General features: G+C 40.8%; 1 protein-coding gene across 7 annotated transcripts in view; it reads left to right on the top strand.

Moving 5' to 3' along the window:
• khdrbs3 (KH domain containing, RNA binding, signal transduction associated 3) overlaps window positions 1–18942 on the top strand; it is a 175316-nt gene that overhangs the window by 138264 nt on the left and 18110 nt on the right. For all 7 annotated transcript variants that reach the window (XR_013498295.1, XR_013498294.1, XR_013498293.1 and 4 more), the window contains one exon: window positions 15457–15515. Coding sequence is in view for 4 of the 7 variants with exons in the window: in XM_078215794.1 (XP_078071920.1) it covers window positions 15457–15515 (59 nt within the window). In the remaining 3 variants the exon portion in view is untranslated. The remainder of the gene's footprint in view (window positions 1–15456; window positions 15516–18942) is intronic.

Genomic DNA, 18942 nt, shown 5'->3' with positions numbered 1-18942 from the left:
CGTGTGTTTCCTCCGGGTGTTCCAGTTTCCTCCCACAGTCCGAAAGACGTTAGCTGCATTGGCCATGCTAATTCCTCCCTTGGTGTACCCGAACAGGCGCTGGAGTGTGGCGACTCGGGAATTTACACATTAACTTCATTGTAGTGTTAGTGTAACTAATAAATGACACTAATAAATAAACTTTAAACTTTAACTATAAACTTTAAAAAACAGCTCCTCACTTCCTATGGCAAACTATTCAAGAACCTCACTGTCTTTTTCCTGAATTCTGTATCTATGTTCACCTTTGGAGAACAGTCATCTGTTTGTTGTAATATTGAGCTTTACATTTCTCGGTCTGAGTTAGATGAGATCAGTTTCACTGGAGACAGGATTCTGAGAAAGCGGTTATTTAGAAATGTTAAATTTTGATGTTTAATGCAATGCATTAAAAAATGTCAAGCCATCAGCACATGTTACTTTGTTATATTAACAAAACATTTGTAGACTAGGTCTTCATTTTCACATGTTTATGTGCAAGAGAAAGCAGAGCGTTGTTAGTAGTGTCTAGCATGCAAACTTTTCTAAATACTCTGCAGAGCAAAGGTGAATCATCTGTCGCAGAGGAATTTTGAAATGTCTGTATTTTATCAAAATGCGGGGCACTTGGGAGATGTTGTACATAATTTGGGTATAGTAGGACCATCTGCTTAATAGTGCTAGGCTGAATACAGAGGTACTTATAATCACCCATTCATGCTAATAACAGATGCTGCAAAAAATAAGCATGCTAGCGAAAGAGGGTTGGTTCTACATTTTAAGTAGCTTGACAAGACCTTGTAAGATATCTGGGGTTTTATTTGCACTGAATGCTTGGTCAGCAATATCATCATGTAATTCAAATAATTTATTTATTATTAGGTTAAGACTGAGTTTTATCTCCTGAAGGTTTCTGCTCCAGTAATTCTGCATTAGCATTTTGGAGCAGATTAACTGTGAATACCTAATACGCAAATATTTTATATAGATTCAATTCTCAAACATTAAACTATGCTGGATGTGTACAAGACATTACATTTGTACTGTTGTGCTTGGTGCATAATTGAAGGCAACAGATTAGTCATTTATGCTGCACCTCACCCAATTTTGCTTTCCATTGAAATTGATGAGCTACACTATTAATTAAGCTCTGCTCCTAATTTAGAAATTAAAGTGCATTCTAATTCTCAGTGATGAATGAAGATTTCAAGTAGTTTGTATAGTTGAGCATGCATTATCCTGGACTCATCAAATTGCAGGACTTAACCATGTTATCCAAAAGATTAAAGTATTTTCAATTCAGTTTCTTATTTGTCTATTTTATAAGGCCAAATACAAGTACCATGTAGTGTATAATTAGGTCAAGCTGTTGGTTCCATTGTCTTTACTCAATAGTTTACGTAGGCCAGGTTATTGCTCCTGCTTTGCGGCCTCTTGAGATTTATAAATGTTGGTGATCTGTTTTCATTTCAGAGGCAGATTGTGGAAAATCAAAGTTTAATTTTTTTGTGTCCAATGCTGCAGAACCATCAATGTAGTTAACTTTTTCTCTGCAAATAAGGCCAGACTTATTTAGACAAGTGTTACTACAAAAAAAGTACTATAGTTCTGGAAATCTGGGATAAAAATAGAAAATACTGGAAATGTTCAGCAGTTCAGGCAACATCTGTGGCAAAAGAGTTAAAGTCTTAGGTTGGTGATCTTTTGCCCCAGGATCCAGGATTAATATTAAAAATTACTGGTTTTTTTTAAGAATTGAAAGGTTGAAGCAGCTCAGGTAAAAAATATGCCAACAGTTATGAACTGAGCTCTACAGACTGGGAAGGTCCAAAGTTGAATGGTGGGTCTATCCTGAATCATCTGAGGTTAGGAAGAAAGCATCGAGGTCTTAGATCAATTGAAATAGTCAATTATGAGTTGTTGAACGAGCAATTGTGATAAATTGAATAAGTTTTTCTTGTTCTAGATATTCTTCGAATCAGTTGAACTCACCTTAGGCAGGATTATAAAGAACTTACTCATATTTCTGAGCTCAAAGAGGCAAATATTAGTGTGTTTCTGCTGTCAGCATTAAAGCTTGAGATTAGACAGCATGGGTGTAACTATAACAGAGAGAAATGGTCACGGTAAAGATCACACTTAAAAATCTTAACATTAAGTATAGAGTAACTGTCTGAAACTAGAAAGCATTGTATTTTAACACTAAAAAAATTACATGCATGAGATTTGCTATTTTTTGTATCTTGATTTGACAGGATCTGTGCTTTTTTTGCCTTTTTATATGATATTTCTTTTAGTTATTTTGTTGTCTCTCTTTAGTTGATTATGAAAGTTTGTTTATTTTGGCCAATAGACCTTTTGCCATTTAGTAAGAATTGTTTCTCTGTGCCATCATATTGCATTCAGCCGTGCCTAAATCAAGAAACCTAGGGCAGGATTTTGGGTTGAGACCTGACACAAGGGGGATCTATCTCAATCCTGTACTGTGGGGAGGGGGCGGGGGGTGTGGTGGAAAAAGTCACCCAGCAGTCACTTTCTCTGAATTGACCAGCTACTGGTCTTGGGTCAGGCTTGCCATCCAATTAAGGACAGCAACCATGTTTTCGAAGCTGGTGGAGCAATAGGAGGCCCCCCATCTGAAAAGAAGCAGCAGCGTGCCATTTAAGGTAAGAGAGAGTACAGTTCTTCTTGAGATGCCTCTCTCCAATTTTTTTAAACTACAGAACTAAAAAATAGAATCAGCAGCTAGGCCACCATTATGGCTGACCTGTGACTACAACTGCAAACAGACAGGTGAGGAGGACCTTAACCTGGAGTACCAGCCCTCTGGTCTGACACCAGATACCAACTAAAGTGTGAAGTTACGCACTTTGGTAGGAAGAATAGAGATGTAGAGTTTTTTCTAAATGGGGAGAGAATTCAGAAGTGTAAAGGGACTTGGGAGTCGTAGTTTAGGATTCTCACCGTTAATTTGCAGGTTGACTTCATAGTTAAGGAAGTAAATGCAGTATTAGCATTCATTTGGAGAGGACTCGAATACAAAAACAGATGTACTGCTGAGGCTTTATAAGGCTCTGGTGAGACCACATTTAGAATATTGCGAGCAATTTTGGGTCCCATATCTGAGGAAGGATGTGCTGGCCTTGGAGAGGGTCCAGCGGAGGATCGTGAGAATGATCCCTGAAATGAAAAACTTGATGCAAGAGGAGCGTTTGAGGACTCTGGGTCTGTACTCGATGGAGTTTAGAAGGATATGGGAGGATTTCATTGAAACGTACAGAATAATTAAAGGCCTGGATAGAGCGGAGGTGGGGAAGATGTGTCCATTAGCAGGAGAGACTAGGACCCGAGGGCACAGCCTCAATAAAGGGATGACCCATTAAAACTGAGATGAGGAGGAATTTCTTCAGAAGGTGGCGAATCGATGGAATTCATTGCCACAGAAGGCTGTGAAGGCCAGGTCATTGAGTGCATTTAAGACAGAAATAGCTTCTTGATTGGTAAAAGGATCAAGGGTTATTGGGGGGTGGGAAGCAAATTGGGAAAAATGCGGTTGAGAAACTTATCAACCATAATTGAATGGCGAAGCAGATTCAATGGGCCAAATGGCCTAATTCTGCTCCTATATCTTATCGCCTCAACTTTCTGCCATGTGCTAGTCTGCCAGTCCCTATCAAAATTGAAATTAAAATCTTCCACTCCAACCCCCCTGCCTTTGTTGCTTCCTTGTCTAATTTCTGAATCTATACAATTACCACTTTGCAGTTACTACCGGGGGAACTACGCACAATTCCCAAAACAGTCCTTAAACTTTTAATATTTCTTAATCATCTGCATAAAGTACCCATTGCCTGCTTACCTCAGTATATGCTCCTAACATTGAAGTGATTTCATCATTAATGACTCAGGCTATTCTTCTGCCTTCATCATTTTTCCTATTATTTCTGTAGACCTTAAAACCTGGAATATTGAGTTCCAGTCCTGGCTGTTCTGCAACCATGGTCTGAATTTCTGTTCAAGGTCCTAATCCTGCTTAAGGGAAGATATGCAGGTCAAGAACCCACACATTCTGACAGCAGGACCCAGAAGATGATTTTTGATTTGGTAGCTGAGACTCCTGAGACTGGAGGGCCCACAGGAGGTCTTCCTGCATTGACATGTTGGCAGCCCCACATTCCAAGGTGGGAGCTGCCAACATAGGTGGGTGAAAGAGGGATCTCAAAGTGAAGGCACCCTGTGAAATCACTTCAAAAGCAAGAAGTGGGCAAAGCTGCTTGATTGCCATTGTGGAGGAAGGAACCCTTGCACAGGACAACCTGCGGCTGCAGCTGAACTCACCTTGGTATGTCAGCTGCTGAGAGCGCAGTTTAAAATGATGCTGGTATGATGGCGCTGATGTGCCCACTAGCTAGGATATCAGTTTTCTTCAGGACTTTGGCCTTCATAGGTCCCTTAATTGCCTAGATAGGCTAAGCACCACTGGTGGGTGAGTGGCCGTCATGCCTTTTAAACCTGCCTCTGCTAAATGATGTAGAAGGTAACATGTTAGCATGGATAAAAGGATCGCTTAGCCATTAGTAATCAGAGATTTGGGATAAATGGATCGTTTTTGAGTTGGCAGGTTGTAACCAGTGAAGTGCCACAGGGATCAGTGCTGGGACCTCAGCTATTTACAGTCTGCATAAATGATTTGGATGAGTGACCAGCCAAATATGTCAGTGACACCAAGATAGGTAGGAAGGCAAGTTGTGAAAAGGAGGTGGAGATTCTGTGAAGGGATATCAAAATTTAAGTGAGTGGATAAAACATTTGGCAGGTGGAATATAATGTGGGAAAATTTGAGTTTATTTTAGCAGGAAAAATGAAAAAGCAGTCAACCACTTAAATGGAGGGAGAGATAGCAGAACTCTGATACGGAGGGATCAGGTGTCCTGGGACATGAAACACAAAGATTAGTATGTAGGTACAGCAAATAACTAGAAAGGCAAATGGAATGGTGTTTATTGCAAGGAGAATAGAATACAAAAGTTGGGAAATTGTACTGTAATTCTACAGGGCATTGGTGGGACCATATCTAGAATGCTGTGTGCAATTTTGGTCTCATTTCTAAAAGGGTGTAATTGCGGTAGAAGTAGTATGGAGACTTTTTTTATTCCTTATTCATCCGTGGGACATGGGCGTCGCTGGCTGGGCCAATATTTATTTGCCCATCCCTAGTTGCCCAAGGGCAGCTGAGAGTCAACCACATTGCTGTAGCTCTAGGGTCACATGTAGGCCAGACCAGGTAAGGACGGCAGATTTCCTTCCCTAAAGGACATTAGTGAACCAGATGGGTTTTTCCTGACAATCGACAATGGTTTCATGGTCATCAGTAGATTCTTAATTCCAGATTTTGTTTTATCTGCCATGGCAGGATTCGAACCTGGGTCCCCAGAATGTTTCTGGATTAATAATCCAGTGATAATACCACTAGGCCATTACCTCCCCACTCAACTCATTCCTGGAATAATCCTATGTAGTTTACACAAGTGAGAAGTGATCTTATCGAAATGTATGAGATCCTGAGAAGATTTGACAGTGTAGTTATTTGGAGGATTTTTCCATTCGTGGGGGAGACTGGAACTCGGATACATACTTGAATAAAATAAGAGGCCTTCCTTCTTAAAACTGAAATGAGGGGAAATGTTTTCTGAGGGTCATTAGCCTGTGGAATTCTCTTCCCTGGAACGTAGTGGAGACTGGATCATTGAACTTATTCAAGGCAGAGTTAGCCAGATGTTTGACAGACAGGAAGCCATGGGTTATGGGAGCAGACAGGGAAGTGAAATTGAGACCACACCCTGATCAATCCATGATCTTATTGAATGCCAAAACAGGCTCATATGTTCCTATGTAGGCCAGAGATGTGGACAAGCCAGGAATTTTCCATCCACCCCCTCCCCCCCCCTCCTGCCCCATCTCTGGCACAGTTCAAAAATTCTGCTCCATATGATATGACATCCTATTTGAATTTGCATCTGTAATTCATTGAATTTGTTGAAGAATACTTTTTTGGGTCACACACCCTAACCTGGTCTTCCATTCTAATAGTTTACTTCTGTTTGTTATTTCTCTCTTGTTTAGTTATTTCATATCTTTTAATTATTCCTTTTTACTTATAGTGTCATTTAGTACAATTTCTATGTTACTCCACTGATTTGTTTGTTTATGAACTGTTATTTATGCTACTAATTTTCACTTGAGCCATTACCTATTTCCTAGTTCAAAGTCTTTGTGACTGCCCCGATCCTTGGCCCAGTTTGGAACCAGTTCCAATGGTACAGTTCCTTCCTGCCCTAAAATTGATGCCAGAGTCCCATGAAATGGCATCCCTCTTTCCCACACCATTCTTTCAATCACTTGTTCACCTTCCTAATATGCTTATGCCTGCACCATTTCTCATGTGGCTTGGGTAATATCCAGAAATGTATAACCTTTGAGGTCTTATTTAATTTTTCTCTTGGTTATCCTGACAGGTGCAAACAGCGTAGCTAGGGATAAACTATTACCATTGACTAAAACTAGGAATCAGAGGACACCAAGGTGAATGGAAAAAGAATCAAAGGTGACATGAGGAAAAGCTTTTTTACTTGTTGTGATTAGAATTTGAATGTACTGATGGAGAGTTTGGTAGCAACAGATTCAATGGTGACTTTCAAAGAGGAGTTCGATAAGTATCTGAAGAGAGAAACTTTTGCAGGGTTATGGGAAATGAGAGCAGTAGAACTAGCTAATTGCTCTTGCAGAGAGTTGGCACTGACATGGAGTGTAGAATGTGTGCCATAACCCTTCTATGATTCGAGATCCTGGTACTCCCCAAAAGGACCTTTTATACGTGACTGCTAGGTGTTCCGACCATTCTGGTCACCCTATTATAGAAAGGATATCATTAAACTAGAAAGAGTGCAAAAGAGATTTGTTAGGATGATACCAGGACTTGATGGTTTAAGTTATAAGGAGAGGCTGGATAGACTAGGACTTTTTTCTTTGGGGTGTAGAAGGCTGAGGGGTGATCTTATAGAGGTCTATAAAATAATGGGGGGCATAGATCAGCTAGCTAGTCAATATCTTTTCCCAAAGGTAGGGGAGTCTAAAACTAGAGGGCATAGGTTTAAGGTGCGAGGGGAGAGATACAAAAGAGTCCAGCGGGGCAATTCTTTCACAGAGTGGTGAGTGTTTGGAATAAGCTGCCAGAGGTAGTAGTAGAGGCGGGTACAATTTTGTCTTTTAAAAAGAGTTTAGACAGTTACATGAGTAAGAGGGATATGGGCCAAGGGTGGTTTTTAAAAAAAAAAAGGGCGGCATGGACAGGTTGGGCCGAAAGGACTGTTTCCATGCTGTAAACCTCTATGACTCTATATAGCACGAGCAGGCGTGATGAATCTGTTTCAACTGAACTATTTAAAGAACCACTGCAAAAATGACAGCTGATGTGTTATGGCGATGATTCCCTGTCAGTACATCCAATGCAGATAATGTCTTTTGCATATCTCCTCTCTCCTATGGAACCACAAGTCTTTGATGAGAAAGAATCATAGAAGCCCTACAGTGCAGAAAGAGGCCATTTGGCCCATCGAGTCTGCACCGACCGCAATCCCACCCCAGCCCTACCCCCTTATCCCTACATATTTACCCACTAATCCCTCTAACCTACGCATCTCAGGACACTAAGGGGAAATTTTAGCATGGCCAATCAACCTAACCCGCACATCTTTGGACTGTGGGAGGAAACTGGAGCACCCGGAGGAAACCCACGCAGACACGAGGAGAATGTGCGAACTCGACACAGACAGTGACCCAAGCCGGGAATCGAACCCAGGTCCCTGGAGCTGTGAAGCAGCAGTGCTAACCACTGTGCTACCGTGCCACTGCTGGGGCTCCTGTTCATCTCTTTGCTGCTGGTGCCCTTCCTGCATCGCTGGTCCAGTTACTGCTCCCAATGACATTGATCCTCATCTAAGGTCCACACTTAAGCAACCCCCAGGATGGAGAAAAATGCACTTGAAGCTCAAGATCATGATTGTATTGAACAGCAGAGCAGACTCCACTGGCCATTTGGTCTATTCCTTTTTTTTGTATTCTTGTTTTCTATTTTCCCACTGGCTGCTCATATTTTGTGATTTCCCGAGAGTGCAAAATCTGTTTCTCCAAGCCTCAAATATATTCAATGCTGGAGAGTCCTCAACCCCCTGGAGTAGAAAATTCCAAAGATTCACAACCCTTTGAGTGAAGAAATTCCTCCTCGTCTCGATTCTAAATAATTGGTCCCTTATCCTGAGACTTTACCCCTGTGTTTTAAATTCCCTGACCATCAGAAACATCTTTCAGCATCTCCCCTATCCAGCTCTTTCAGAGTCTTGTATGCTTCAGTGACATCGCCTCTCATCCCTCTAAACACCAGAGAGTATAGGCCTGTTTTACTCAGTCTCTCATCATAGGACAGCCTCCTCATCCCAAGGACAAGCTTAGTGAATCTTTCCTGTTCTGCCTCCAATGCAAGTGTATCCATCCTTCAATATGGAGAACAAAACCACAAGTATTATTCCAGATGTAGTCTCATCAAACCCTGTACAACTGCATTCCTGTCCTCCAATCCCCTTGCAGTAAAGGCCAATATGCTAGTTGCCTCCGTAATTATCATATTTGCATGCTAACTTTCTGCGTTCCTTGTATGAGCAAACCCAAGTCTCTCTAAGTATCAACATTTACAAGTTTCACACCAATTAAATAATATTCTATTTAACTTTTGCAGCCAAAGTGAATGACTTCACACTTCCCTACATTACACTACATCCTGCATCTTATTGCCCACTCATTTTGCTTGTCTGTATCTCTTTGTAGCAGCTCTATGTCTTCCCCACAGCTCACCTTTTCACCTTTGTATCATCAGCAAACATCGATGCGTTACTCTTGGTCTCTTAATTAGTAATATAGATCATAAAACAGCTACAGTGCCAGCAATGGTCCGAGTGGTAATCTACCAATCATAGCCTGTAATCTTGAAAATTCCCAGTTTATGCTCACTCTTTATTTTCTCGCCATTGACCAGCCCCATGAGTCCTTATCTTGCCTATTAATCTTTTGTTAGCACCATATCAAATGCCTTTTGGAAATCCAGGTATGCTACATCTACTAGCTCCCTTTTATCTAACCAATTCATTACATCCTCAAAAAGTATAATAATGTTGTCAAACAGGATTTCCATATAACCGCGTTGACTTGTTCTAATCATACCAATGTACTTTATCAGATTTTAGTCCTTTAAGTTTGTGAATGCCTCTTGACCTAAGGTCCAAAGTTGAGTATTTTTTTTATTTTGACTTTGCTGTACTGCAGTCAAGGCAGCAGGATAAATTCTGGGACTACAGGAAAGCTGGATGAAATGGGGACAGTAAATAGAATGCTTAGCCAAATGAAGGGAGCCTGAATTTGCCAAACTCCTTTCCCACAAATAAAAATGAAAGATTCTGGAAATCCTCAACATCTATTATTTCTACAGATGGCTCCAAAGCCAGCATCTCATAGCACTTGTATTGTGCACTCAATTTGCACAAAGCACAGAGAGCTCTACTCCAGGGAATTTAAGAAAATTAGTTGGATTCACTGGATGAAGCACTACTGAGCAGGTGTCTGCTGGCTACAGGGTTATTTCATGTACTGAGATCTCTCACTGGAAGGCAGGTTAGATACATTAAATATGAACATGCAGTTCCACCGAATTCCAAAAATTAATTCCAAATCCATCCAGATCTGAAGTGTTATTGTAAAAGAAAAATTAAATATGAGCAGTTTCTAAGTTTAACCTAAATCTTTTGGTTGTATAGAAAGCATTATATAGCTGGAGCAGAAACTTGCTTTTTGAAAATAATGCTTTAAAGTTGACCATTGCCCCAAATTCGACAAGTTTTATTGATCACAGGAAAGAAAGAGAATAGTGTAAAACTCTTTTTGAGACTAAATAATTGTGCTCTATTCTTGTAGTGAGAAGGGATATTGATGTCAATCATTTATAGATTGAGACAATAAATTGTGATTTATTTACATGATTTTAAGTATGTTCATGTAACTAAATCTAGTCTAAACCATAACTTCAGTTCTAAAATTAGGACCTTGCATGAAATATCCATCCGACAAGGATGATTACTTTATGGGAAAAAAATTGTAGAAGCTTAAATTACAGTCAGTGTTTTTCAGTGGCAGAATAAAATTCAGAAAAGCTTTATTTTCATTTTCTGTTGATATTTTTTAAAAAGTCCAATTATAGTTTGCTTGGCAGCTGGTAGTGAGAGGGGAACTTTTTTCTTTGATCTTCTGTTTTTTATTAGGCACCACAGACATATAAATGAAATGTTGGAAAACATTACTGACAAGATTGACAGAAATTGGAATGGGCTCAGCTGCAGCAGGCCTCCAGGCTTTATGATATACCTCCAATAAATTAGATACTGAACTGAATGATGGCTATTGTCACTTCAAACTTCTCTCTTGTAAAAATCTATCAAAACTACTAAATGCTGCTTTCATGTAAAACTTCAATATCATTTTCCTTTTGATACAAGGTTTTGTCCGTGTTCCATCCATGTCTGCAAACAGTGAATTTTACCATTTTCTGATATTTTTCCCCTATAAATGCATTATGCATGCATAATTTAGAGAAAACACATTAATATTTACCGTGACTGGATTTTACAGCATTTGCTAGAATTTGATACCAGATTTGATAATGTTACTCAGAGACTGGAATATGCATTCAGATGCGGAGACCATTGAATATTGCAGGTTGCCTCTATGAATTTTCGTCCTGGTCCAGTATTTAAGCAATCTCTGATCTGTTATGCTATTACTTTCTAATTTATGGCTTTCAACCTGGGAAACTATAGATCGGGCATCAATCCTGTGTGTGACTTATAAACTGCTGGAGCATGTTTTCTTCCAGAGAATTGACCCTCTAATTCATTGATCTCCAGAGAACAAGTGAAATTCCAGCCTAATCACAATTGCTGCAACCAAGTTTGTCTCCTGCAGTGTACACCCAGGCAGGATTCCAAAGGAAAGCCAAGACCAGTGCAGCTTTTGTAGACCTATCATCAGCATATGACATAGTCTGGTTCAAAAGACTGATTCTGAAGCTCGCAAAGATAATCTCTACTTCAAAATGCTATTCCTGCTTTGGATCACGTGTCCATTTGGGTGATCAAGTCAACTTGCTCAGGTTCCTCAACAGCACTCTGTCACAAAGCTCATACCCTCATCAATACTGTTAAGTGTGTCTGTGCAAGCGAGAAGTCACCAATGAAGTTGTGCAGATTTGCATTACTAAATGGCATTCCCCTGGCAACGCAGGCAGCAACCTTCCAATAATACCAAGTTAATCTTAAACAGGGACCTAAACGCCATACAGGAAGCCCAGGCCAAACACCCATAAAACAACAGTCACTGCATTCCATCTTGTAGGATTGCTAAGTGTACCTTGAAAGTGACCTTTGCAGCAGTACTGTACCACATAGCCACACTCTGACCTATCTTGGGCTGTATCTGGAACACACTCGTCTTGCGCAAAGACAAGGGCAGTATGGTCTAGAAACTAGCCAACACAAGTTGAGAAGCATCAGCATGAGTGCTTTATACATCAGAAATACCCCTTGTGCAGTCTGGAGCCAATTACTATGCAGCAGTATGGACCAGAAGTAATTATACTTGTTGATGTCTTAACAGCATGCTTCACAGTGGCTTATCACTGGAACCATCAAGCAGACCCAAACTGCCTGGCTGCCTGTGTCATCTCATGTTCTAAATTGCATTCTCCCAGAGCGTGGCAGATGTGGACATTTGATGAACAAATGAGAAATTATGAATACCCTAATATGCGACTGTGGTCATCCAAAAGAAAATGTGGAACAAGTCCACATGGAAATTCCACATGCCATTTACTACTTGAAGGGAGCATCACAGCGATATATTACATTACTGACACAATTTGGCTCACTGTTTGAATGTAAAATTATAATTGTTGCCTTACATCCACATATATCATAAGATGGTAGGTTATTGTATTTGTATGCAAATTGTATGATATGGCACAATGGCTAGTGTTTTAAAAAAAATTAACCTCCACATTTTTTTTTTCAAATTAGTATCTTTGTTTTAAAATATTATAATTTGTTCTGTGTTAAAAATCTGGCTGCATACTATATATTTGAGCTGTACTGAGGACTGTCTGGACTCTATTGATAACCTCACCAGATGCTTAAATGCATGACAGGCTGTCAGCCAGTCACCTTGTGTCAGTGACGGTGAAGAATCCTACATTACTGTTTGAGCTTGTCGGTGGTTTTGACAGTTGCTGAGGGCGAGCAAAACATGTTAACAACTCAAACAGCTGCAGAAAGAGTGACCAAATTTTAATAATAAAGTCGCTTATAGTGTACCAGGGAATTCAGATAGCTAGTTGATTGAAAGACTCTGCCTCCAGTCTCCTTTAGGTAATCCTGAATATCCCAGCTTCACAATATAATGCATTGTTGAATAATGGATAACCTGTGAGTTCTTGATTTTCTTCCATGTGAGATGCTTAGGAGTGTTACCAGTTCATAATGAAATCTGGAGTTTCATCAGGACCTGAACACATTAACTGGACACTTATATACTTGTATAGAATTTCCACTGGTGAGAAATTGCAGACCTCAGAAGTTTTCTTCATGTCTGAGCTAATCCATTTCATACGTGTCTTCATATCAAATATATGGAGTGCATCAGGATTTTGTTGACAACTTCTGGCACAAATCCTTTTTGGTAGGTGTGAGGCACAGGAAGTATTTCTTTGCACCTGACTATTACACCTTGGGTGACATTTACATTGAGCTGCTCAGCAATGTGCAGCTTTCAAGTGAAACACAGTTTGAAGGTCGGGCTGCTGCAGGTTGGCATTGCAGTGACCCTTAAACACGGAGGTGTAGAGGATTGGTGACCTAGAAGACAGGAATGTAAAGGTAACCCAGACAGGTAGTTGAAGCAATTTGGGACAAGATAGGTGTGGGAAAGGTATCTGCAACAATTGAGGTTGGGAAGGAAAGTTTTCGCGGGGGAGGGAGTAGGGTGGAAACAGCCATCAGCAAACTGGAACCCATATTTGGGTACCACTCCTATTCTTCCTGACTGAAAATTCCATAAGGATTTTTCCTGTCTAACATTTCCTAGGTAACTATTCTGGTTAGTGAGTCAGAACTCTCCAGAATCTCCAATTTGGAGACTTTTTCAGAGGGCTCGGGACGCAGGGGGATTGCCATTTGACAGTTCAAACTTCCTGGGCTAGTCCTGTGAAGTCCTTGTGTTGGGACTTCTAACAGGTCCCCCAGGGCATCTTCTGGGGTACAACCATCCAGAGACCATAAGCTATAGGCCAATGGTTCAGAATTTAGGATAACAGCCATCTATCTGACAGGTTAACTCTTTTCTCTCCACAGATGCTACCTATCCTGTTGAGTATTTACAACTGCAGCATTTCCTACTTTAACCCCTTCACCAATCCTGCCCTCCCATTAATATCGAGGCACAAGGATTTCTCACTAAGGAGATACTGTATGAACTGGATAGACAGACTTTCCTGATTCCAAACTTTCTCGAGCCTTTCCACCACATCTGAAAAGCCAGACAAATAATGTTCCAATTTTCAAAAAAACATATGCTGTTCTGCAGTTAGCCATGTGGCTTTGGTAACTTTCTCCACAGATGCCGCCAGACGTGCTGAGTTTATCCAGCATATTCTGTGGCTTTGGTAACCTGATTGTTTCCATGTTTTTGTATTCTCCCCTTTCTGCCATGCTACCAGAAAGCTTTGAGCTCTATATCCCCATCTCCTGTTGTCTTCATGTACAAAAGATAATTTGACACTATTTCTTGGTGTATTCCATTTGCTTCAGATATTGAGTGAAAAAATAGAATAATGTAATTTCTCAGTGGCAAATGCATTACAGCTTTGCAGGATACCAGACTGTTTGAGGTCAAAATGAGCACAGTTTATGGAAGTCTGAGAATCATGTCAGGAGTTATTTTGCAGAACTGTTCAAATATGCAGCACGGTGTACCCTATTGTTTCTGTTTTTTAAATGAAGGCATTTTGCCAACCTCTTTCCTGACTGTTTGGAAAGAAATCTATCAAATGTAGTTACAAAATAATCAAGTTCACAACAATAGATTATTTGTATTGATTAAAATAGTCTGTTAAATTAAACCTTCACATTAATTGTGGACATTCAAAGCTCAATTATTTTTATTATAGTGTAACACTGGGTAGAATGAGTACTTCTTTTCCCCCAAGCCCCATTAATTTGGGTTACGTTTTTTCTCGCCAGTTGTTGGTACTCCATCTGATGAGCCAAAAACAAAGATAGTGCAGTCATAGAATAGAATCGAACATGTTGATCAATGCACCAAATTTGCTTTTCTCCTGGTTTGATTTTATTTTAAAAATACATTAGGAAAGATAGGCCAAAATCTTGAGCCTATATTTGCCATCTGTGAGATTGCCGGCGAGGGCTCAAGATTTGGAAGTCACAGTTCTCACCGGCAAGAATGCAACTTTGGATCTTCCCTGCCCCTCATCACCCATAATGGGTGTGAACCTGCTTTATCATAGAATCCCCACAGTGCGGAAGGAAGCCATTCGGCCCATCGAGCCTGCACCAGCAACGATCCCACCCAGGCCCTAACCCTGTAACCCCATATATTTACCCTGACACTAAGGGATAATTTATCATGGCCAATCCACCTAACTTGCACATTTTTGATCTGTGGGAGGAAACCAGAGCACCTGGAAGAAACCCATGCAGACACGGGGAGAATGTGCAAACTCCACATAGACTGTGGCCCAAGCTGGGAATTGAACCCGAGTCCCTGGAGCTGTGAGACAGCAGTGCGAACCATTGTACCATCGTGCCGCCCCAAATAGATGTATTTTAATATCATTGAGCAATCCCCCCATGACCGTATCTTGACTACCTTGCCATATAGCTTCAAAACAAGCGGATGTGACTTTACAACGAGTTCACCCAGACGTGAACCTGTCGTGGGGGTCTCCCCAGGTACATAAAGATAAGTATAGCCCATGGAGGAGAGGGACATGGCTTGGCACAGGTTGGAATACCAGGTTGGCACCATGCTAACCTGTCAGTGCCAACCTGTGGTAAGGGGAGGGCCCCAGTTCGAGCCTCATTGAAACCTGGATAGATTTCTACTAAAAATGTAAGCCCACTGATGTCGCCAACTTTTTCTGTTTAGTTATTTGGCCTCTACTGTTCAGGAAAACATAACATGCACATTGTAACTGATGCTTGAGAAAATTACTATGCTCTCACCTAGCGTTGTCTGAATACTTGTCTGATTCTTAACTCTCTTTCACAGCGCATCTGATTACTATGATTATGGTCATGGAACCAGTCAGGAGACATATGAATCGTATGGTGAGTAATACTTTGATGTGTGATGCACCTTTATGAACTTGAGACTCAAATAAATTTTGCAGCAAATTATTGTTTGTATTTTAGTTTTTACTAAATGAGAAATTTGCATTAACTGTTTCATATAAAGCATATTACTTAAAAATTTTATTTTAGAAAGTGACTATTTGGCCCAAGTTGTCTTTGCCATTGTTTATGCTCTTGCTGCCCCACGTGCTATCAGTTTCTGGCAGGGTACCCAATGCTTATCTAATACTGGATTCTCCTCTTTCATTTGCTTTCATTTTGCATGAAATGGGAGCTCAAATGAGTCTGTTTTTGCTTTTCATCCTTTGAGTTCCTGATGAGAAAGTCAGGTCAAGGAGAGGAGATAATGTTCTCCAACAGCTGTAACAGCATCCTACAACCATTAGAAATTCAGTCTGGATGGAGGTGGCTGACCAGGATAGTGCGAGTGGCATCACCCCAGGACCTGCAGTCATTTAAAAATAAAGTTTGATGGCCTCACTAGAGCAGCAAGGGTGAGTACAGCTGTTCTTCTCTGAAATTCACTCCACATCACTTCTATCATACCCTCACTTGACAGTTTCAACACAACAATCACTCCCCTGCAACATCTAATTCAGTATAAAGTGACAAGGCACATTGCAGCACTTGCCCTTTCTCAACCCAAATGCACCCACCTCTTCTTTTGCCTTCCATATGACCAGACGACCATCATCCCAGTACCAAAGAAAAGCCAGGCAGCGTGCCTTAATGACTATCATCCAGTGGCTCTGACATCCATCATTATGAAGTGCTTCGAAAGGTTAGTCATGGCACAAATCAATTCTTGCCTCCCAGACTGGCTGGATCCACAACAGTTCGCCTATTGCCGCAACAAGTCCATAGCAGATGCCATCTTCCGAGCCCTACACTCAACCCTGGAACCTAGATACCAAAGACAACCTGTCCTGGCCCCTCCATGCGGACGCTATAGCTAAGAAAGCCCACCAACTTTCTCAGGAGACACAGGAAATTGGACATGTCAGCTCCAACTCTCACCAACTTCTACAGATGCACCATAAAAAGCATTCTTTCTGATTGTATCACAGCTTGGTATGGCTCCTGCTCTGCCTAAGTCCGCAAAAAACTACAAAGGGTCATGAATGATGCCCAGTCCATCACTCAACCCAGCCTCCCATCCACTAACACTGTCTACACTTCCTGCTGCCTCGGAAAAGTAGCCAGCATAATCAAGGAGCCCACCCGGACATATTCTCTCCCACCTTCTTCCATTGGGAAAAAGATACAAAGTCTGAGGATAAGTACCAACTGACTCAAAATCAGCTTCTCCCCTGTTGCCATCAGACTTTTGAATGGACCTACCTCGCATTAAGTTGATTTTTCTCTACACCCTAGCTATGACTGTAACACTACATTCTGCACTCTCTTCCTTTCCCTATGTATAGTATGTTTTGTCTGTATAGCACGCAAGAAACAATACTTTTCACCTTATACTAATACATGTGACAATAATAAATCAAATCACATCACACATTCTCTTGTCATATGTCCTAATACGTACATAACTGTTAACTGTTCCCAACAAGCCTCCCATACAATCCACTCATTTGGTTTTAAATTCATTACCTTCCCATCTATGTTCCATTTTGCTTCTTCTCCACCTTTTAGCACATGCACTATATTCATGAGCCCTACATTTATTCATTTTACCTTCTCAACAGCCAATCACTAACTCTCAACCTCTCTTTCAGCAGGAGAAGACCATGCACAGTGTTAGTGAGAGGGCCAAGATTGGGACCTGGGTAAGGAACTCGAGCAAGAAGTCATGATGAACAGTGGCCTGCTTATGAGCAAGGCAAGGTTAGCTACCTGAGTACAGTGTTTGAATATTATTTATAATTCTTCATTCACCTCAGCAAGTTGCATTCACAGAAGTTTAGATGTCCAACTTCTATTTGCCATCCTAACTCTTGCTCTTTTCTTTTTATTATAGGTCCTTTTCAACAACAAGTCTCTTAAAAAAGACATGTTGGTGGAAGATAATCGTCCTGAATATGCAATATTGTGCTCTATCCCTCGCAGTTTCTAGATTTGGCACTCCAGTTTGGTTGTGTGTACCTCTCTGCTTCAATATCTAACCAGAGTACAGGTGCAGGGATGACCCAGAAGACATCTCTGAAGCATGATGTTCTATCTCTCTCTGCTCTGTTAAGTAGAGTAGAGACGAGGACTTCAAGGGCTGTATAGGGCTTTGGAAGACCTCATGGCTGTAGTCCTTGTTCAGCCTGAGGTGTCATCTTGCAGGACATCAGCAATCTGCAGTCCACGCTATGCAATGTGAAGTCTGCAGACTCTCTCAAAGGGAATTAGCCAGTTCATATGCAGTTTTGGCTCCATGATGGCTTTGGGATCTACCTTGGAGAAACAGACTAATTGGAATTGATATAGGCTTTTAAAAGCGAGGAGCTTCACAGTAATAGTGGCAATATGGGAGAACTACATGTACCCTCGTGTGAGTGTCAGCTGTGGCTCAGTTGTAGCACTCTTTCTTTTGGGTCATAAGTTTTCAGTTCAAGTCTCACTTGAAGTTTGTGAAACCTTACCCTAGACTGCCACATGCACACGTGTTTCTGTTTTAAGAGTGGTGAATGTCAAACGATGAATTGCCCACTCTGGGGAAGCTTGGACATAATTGTAATATTTAAATTAGGCTCTTCTGTTATTTTTGGCAGTGATTGTGTGATTTGAAATTAATTTCTCCTGATTGGGTTTCCCCACGTTCTGGAAACTCATTAGTGAAATGCCAACATAATGGAGTGGCAATTTAGAGGGATGGTTAAAAGTCAGGGGTCCTCATATGAATGAAGTCTCTGTTCGCTTAGCTGTTTTCCGAGTTTCCTCTGGGAAACAGTTTGGTGAGAGCTTGTTGGGAGAGACTTTTGTACAGATTGGAGGTGTTCACACAGGACATTAGCGTGGGTGTGGTGCAAAGATATAAACAAAATGGAAGCTGAAAGTCTAAAACCAAAATGCTGGGAATGCTTAGAAATTTGACAGTATCTTTGGAAGGGAAACAAAGTTAATATTTCAAATCAGTTACTTAGTAATGGAAAAAAATAAGCAAGTACAGAGGCAGTTAAGGAAGTGGCTCTAGAAATAGTGGATGCATTGGTGGTCATCTTCCAGGATTCTATAGACTGGAACAGTCCCTACAGATTGGAGGGTAGCTAATGTCACTCCAATATTCAGAAAAGGAGTAAAGATTAAATGATAGGTGATAGTGCAAGGCATAAATAGGATAAGTAAAGAAACAAAAGGTGTGTTTGGAGGAGGTGTAAATAGGAGAACCACATGGGAGGGTATCTTCCTCCCCTGAAGCAAAGTCAGCATCAACAGGTGGTGTGATATAGTGTTATTGTCATTA

This window comes from Mustelus asterias, chromosome 7 (assembly GCF_964213995.1).
Source record: "Mustelus asterias chromosome 7, sMusAst1.hap1.1, whole genome shotgun sequence".
NCBI lineage: Eukaryota > Metazoa > Chordata > Chondrichthyes > Carcharhiniformes > Triakidae > Mustelus > Mustelus asterias.
This window is presented reverse-complemented; position numbering and strand designations above follow the sequence as displayed.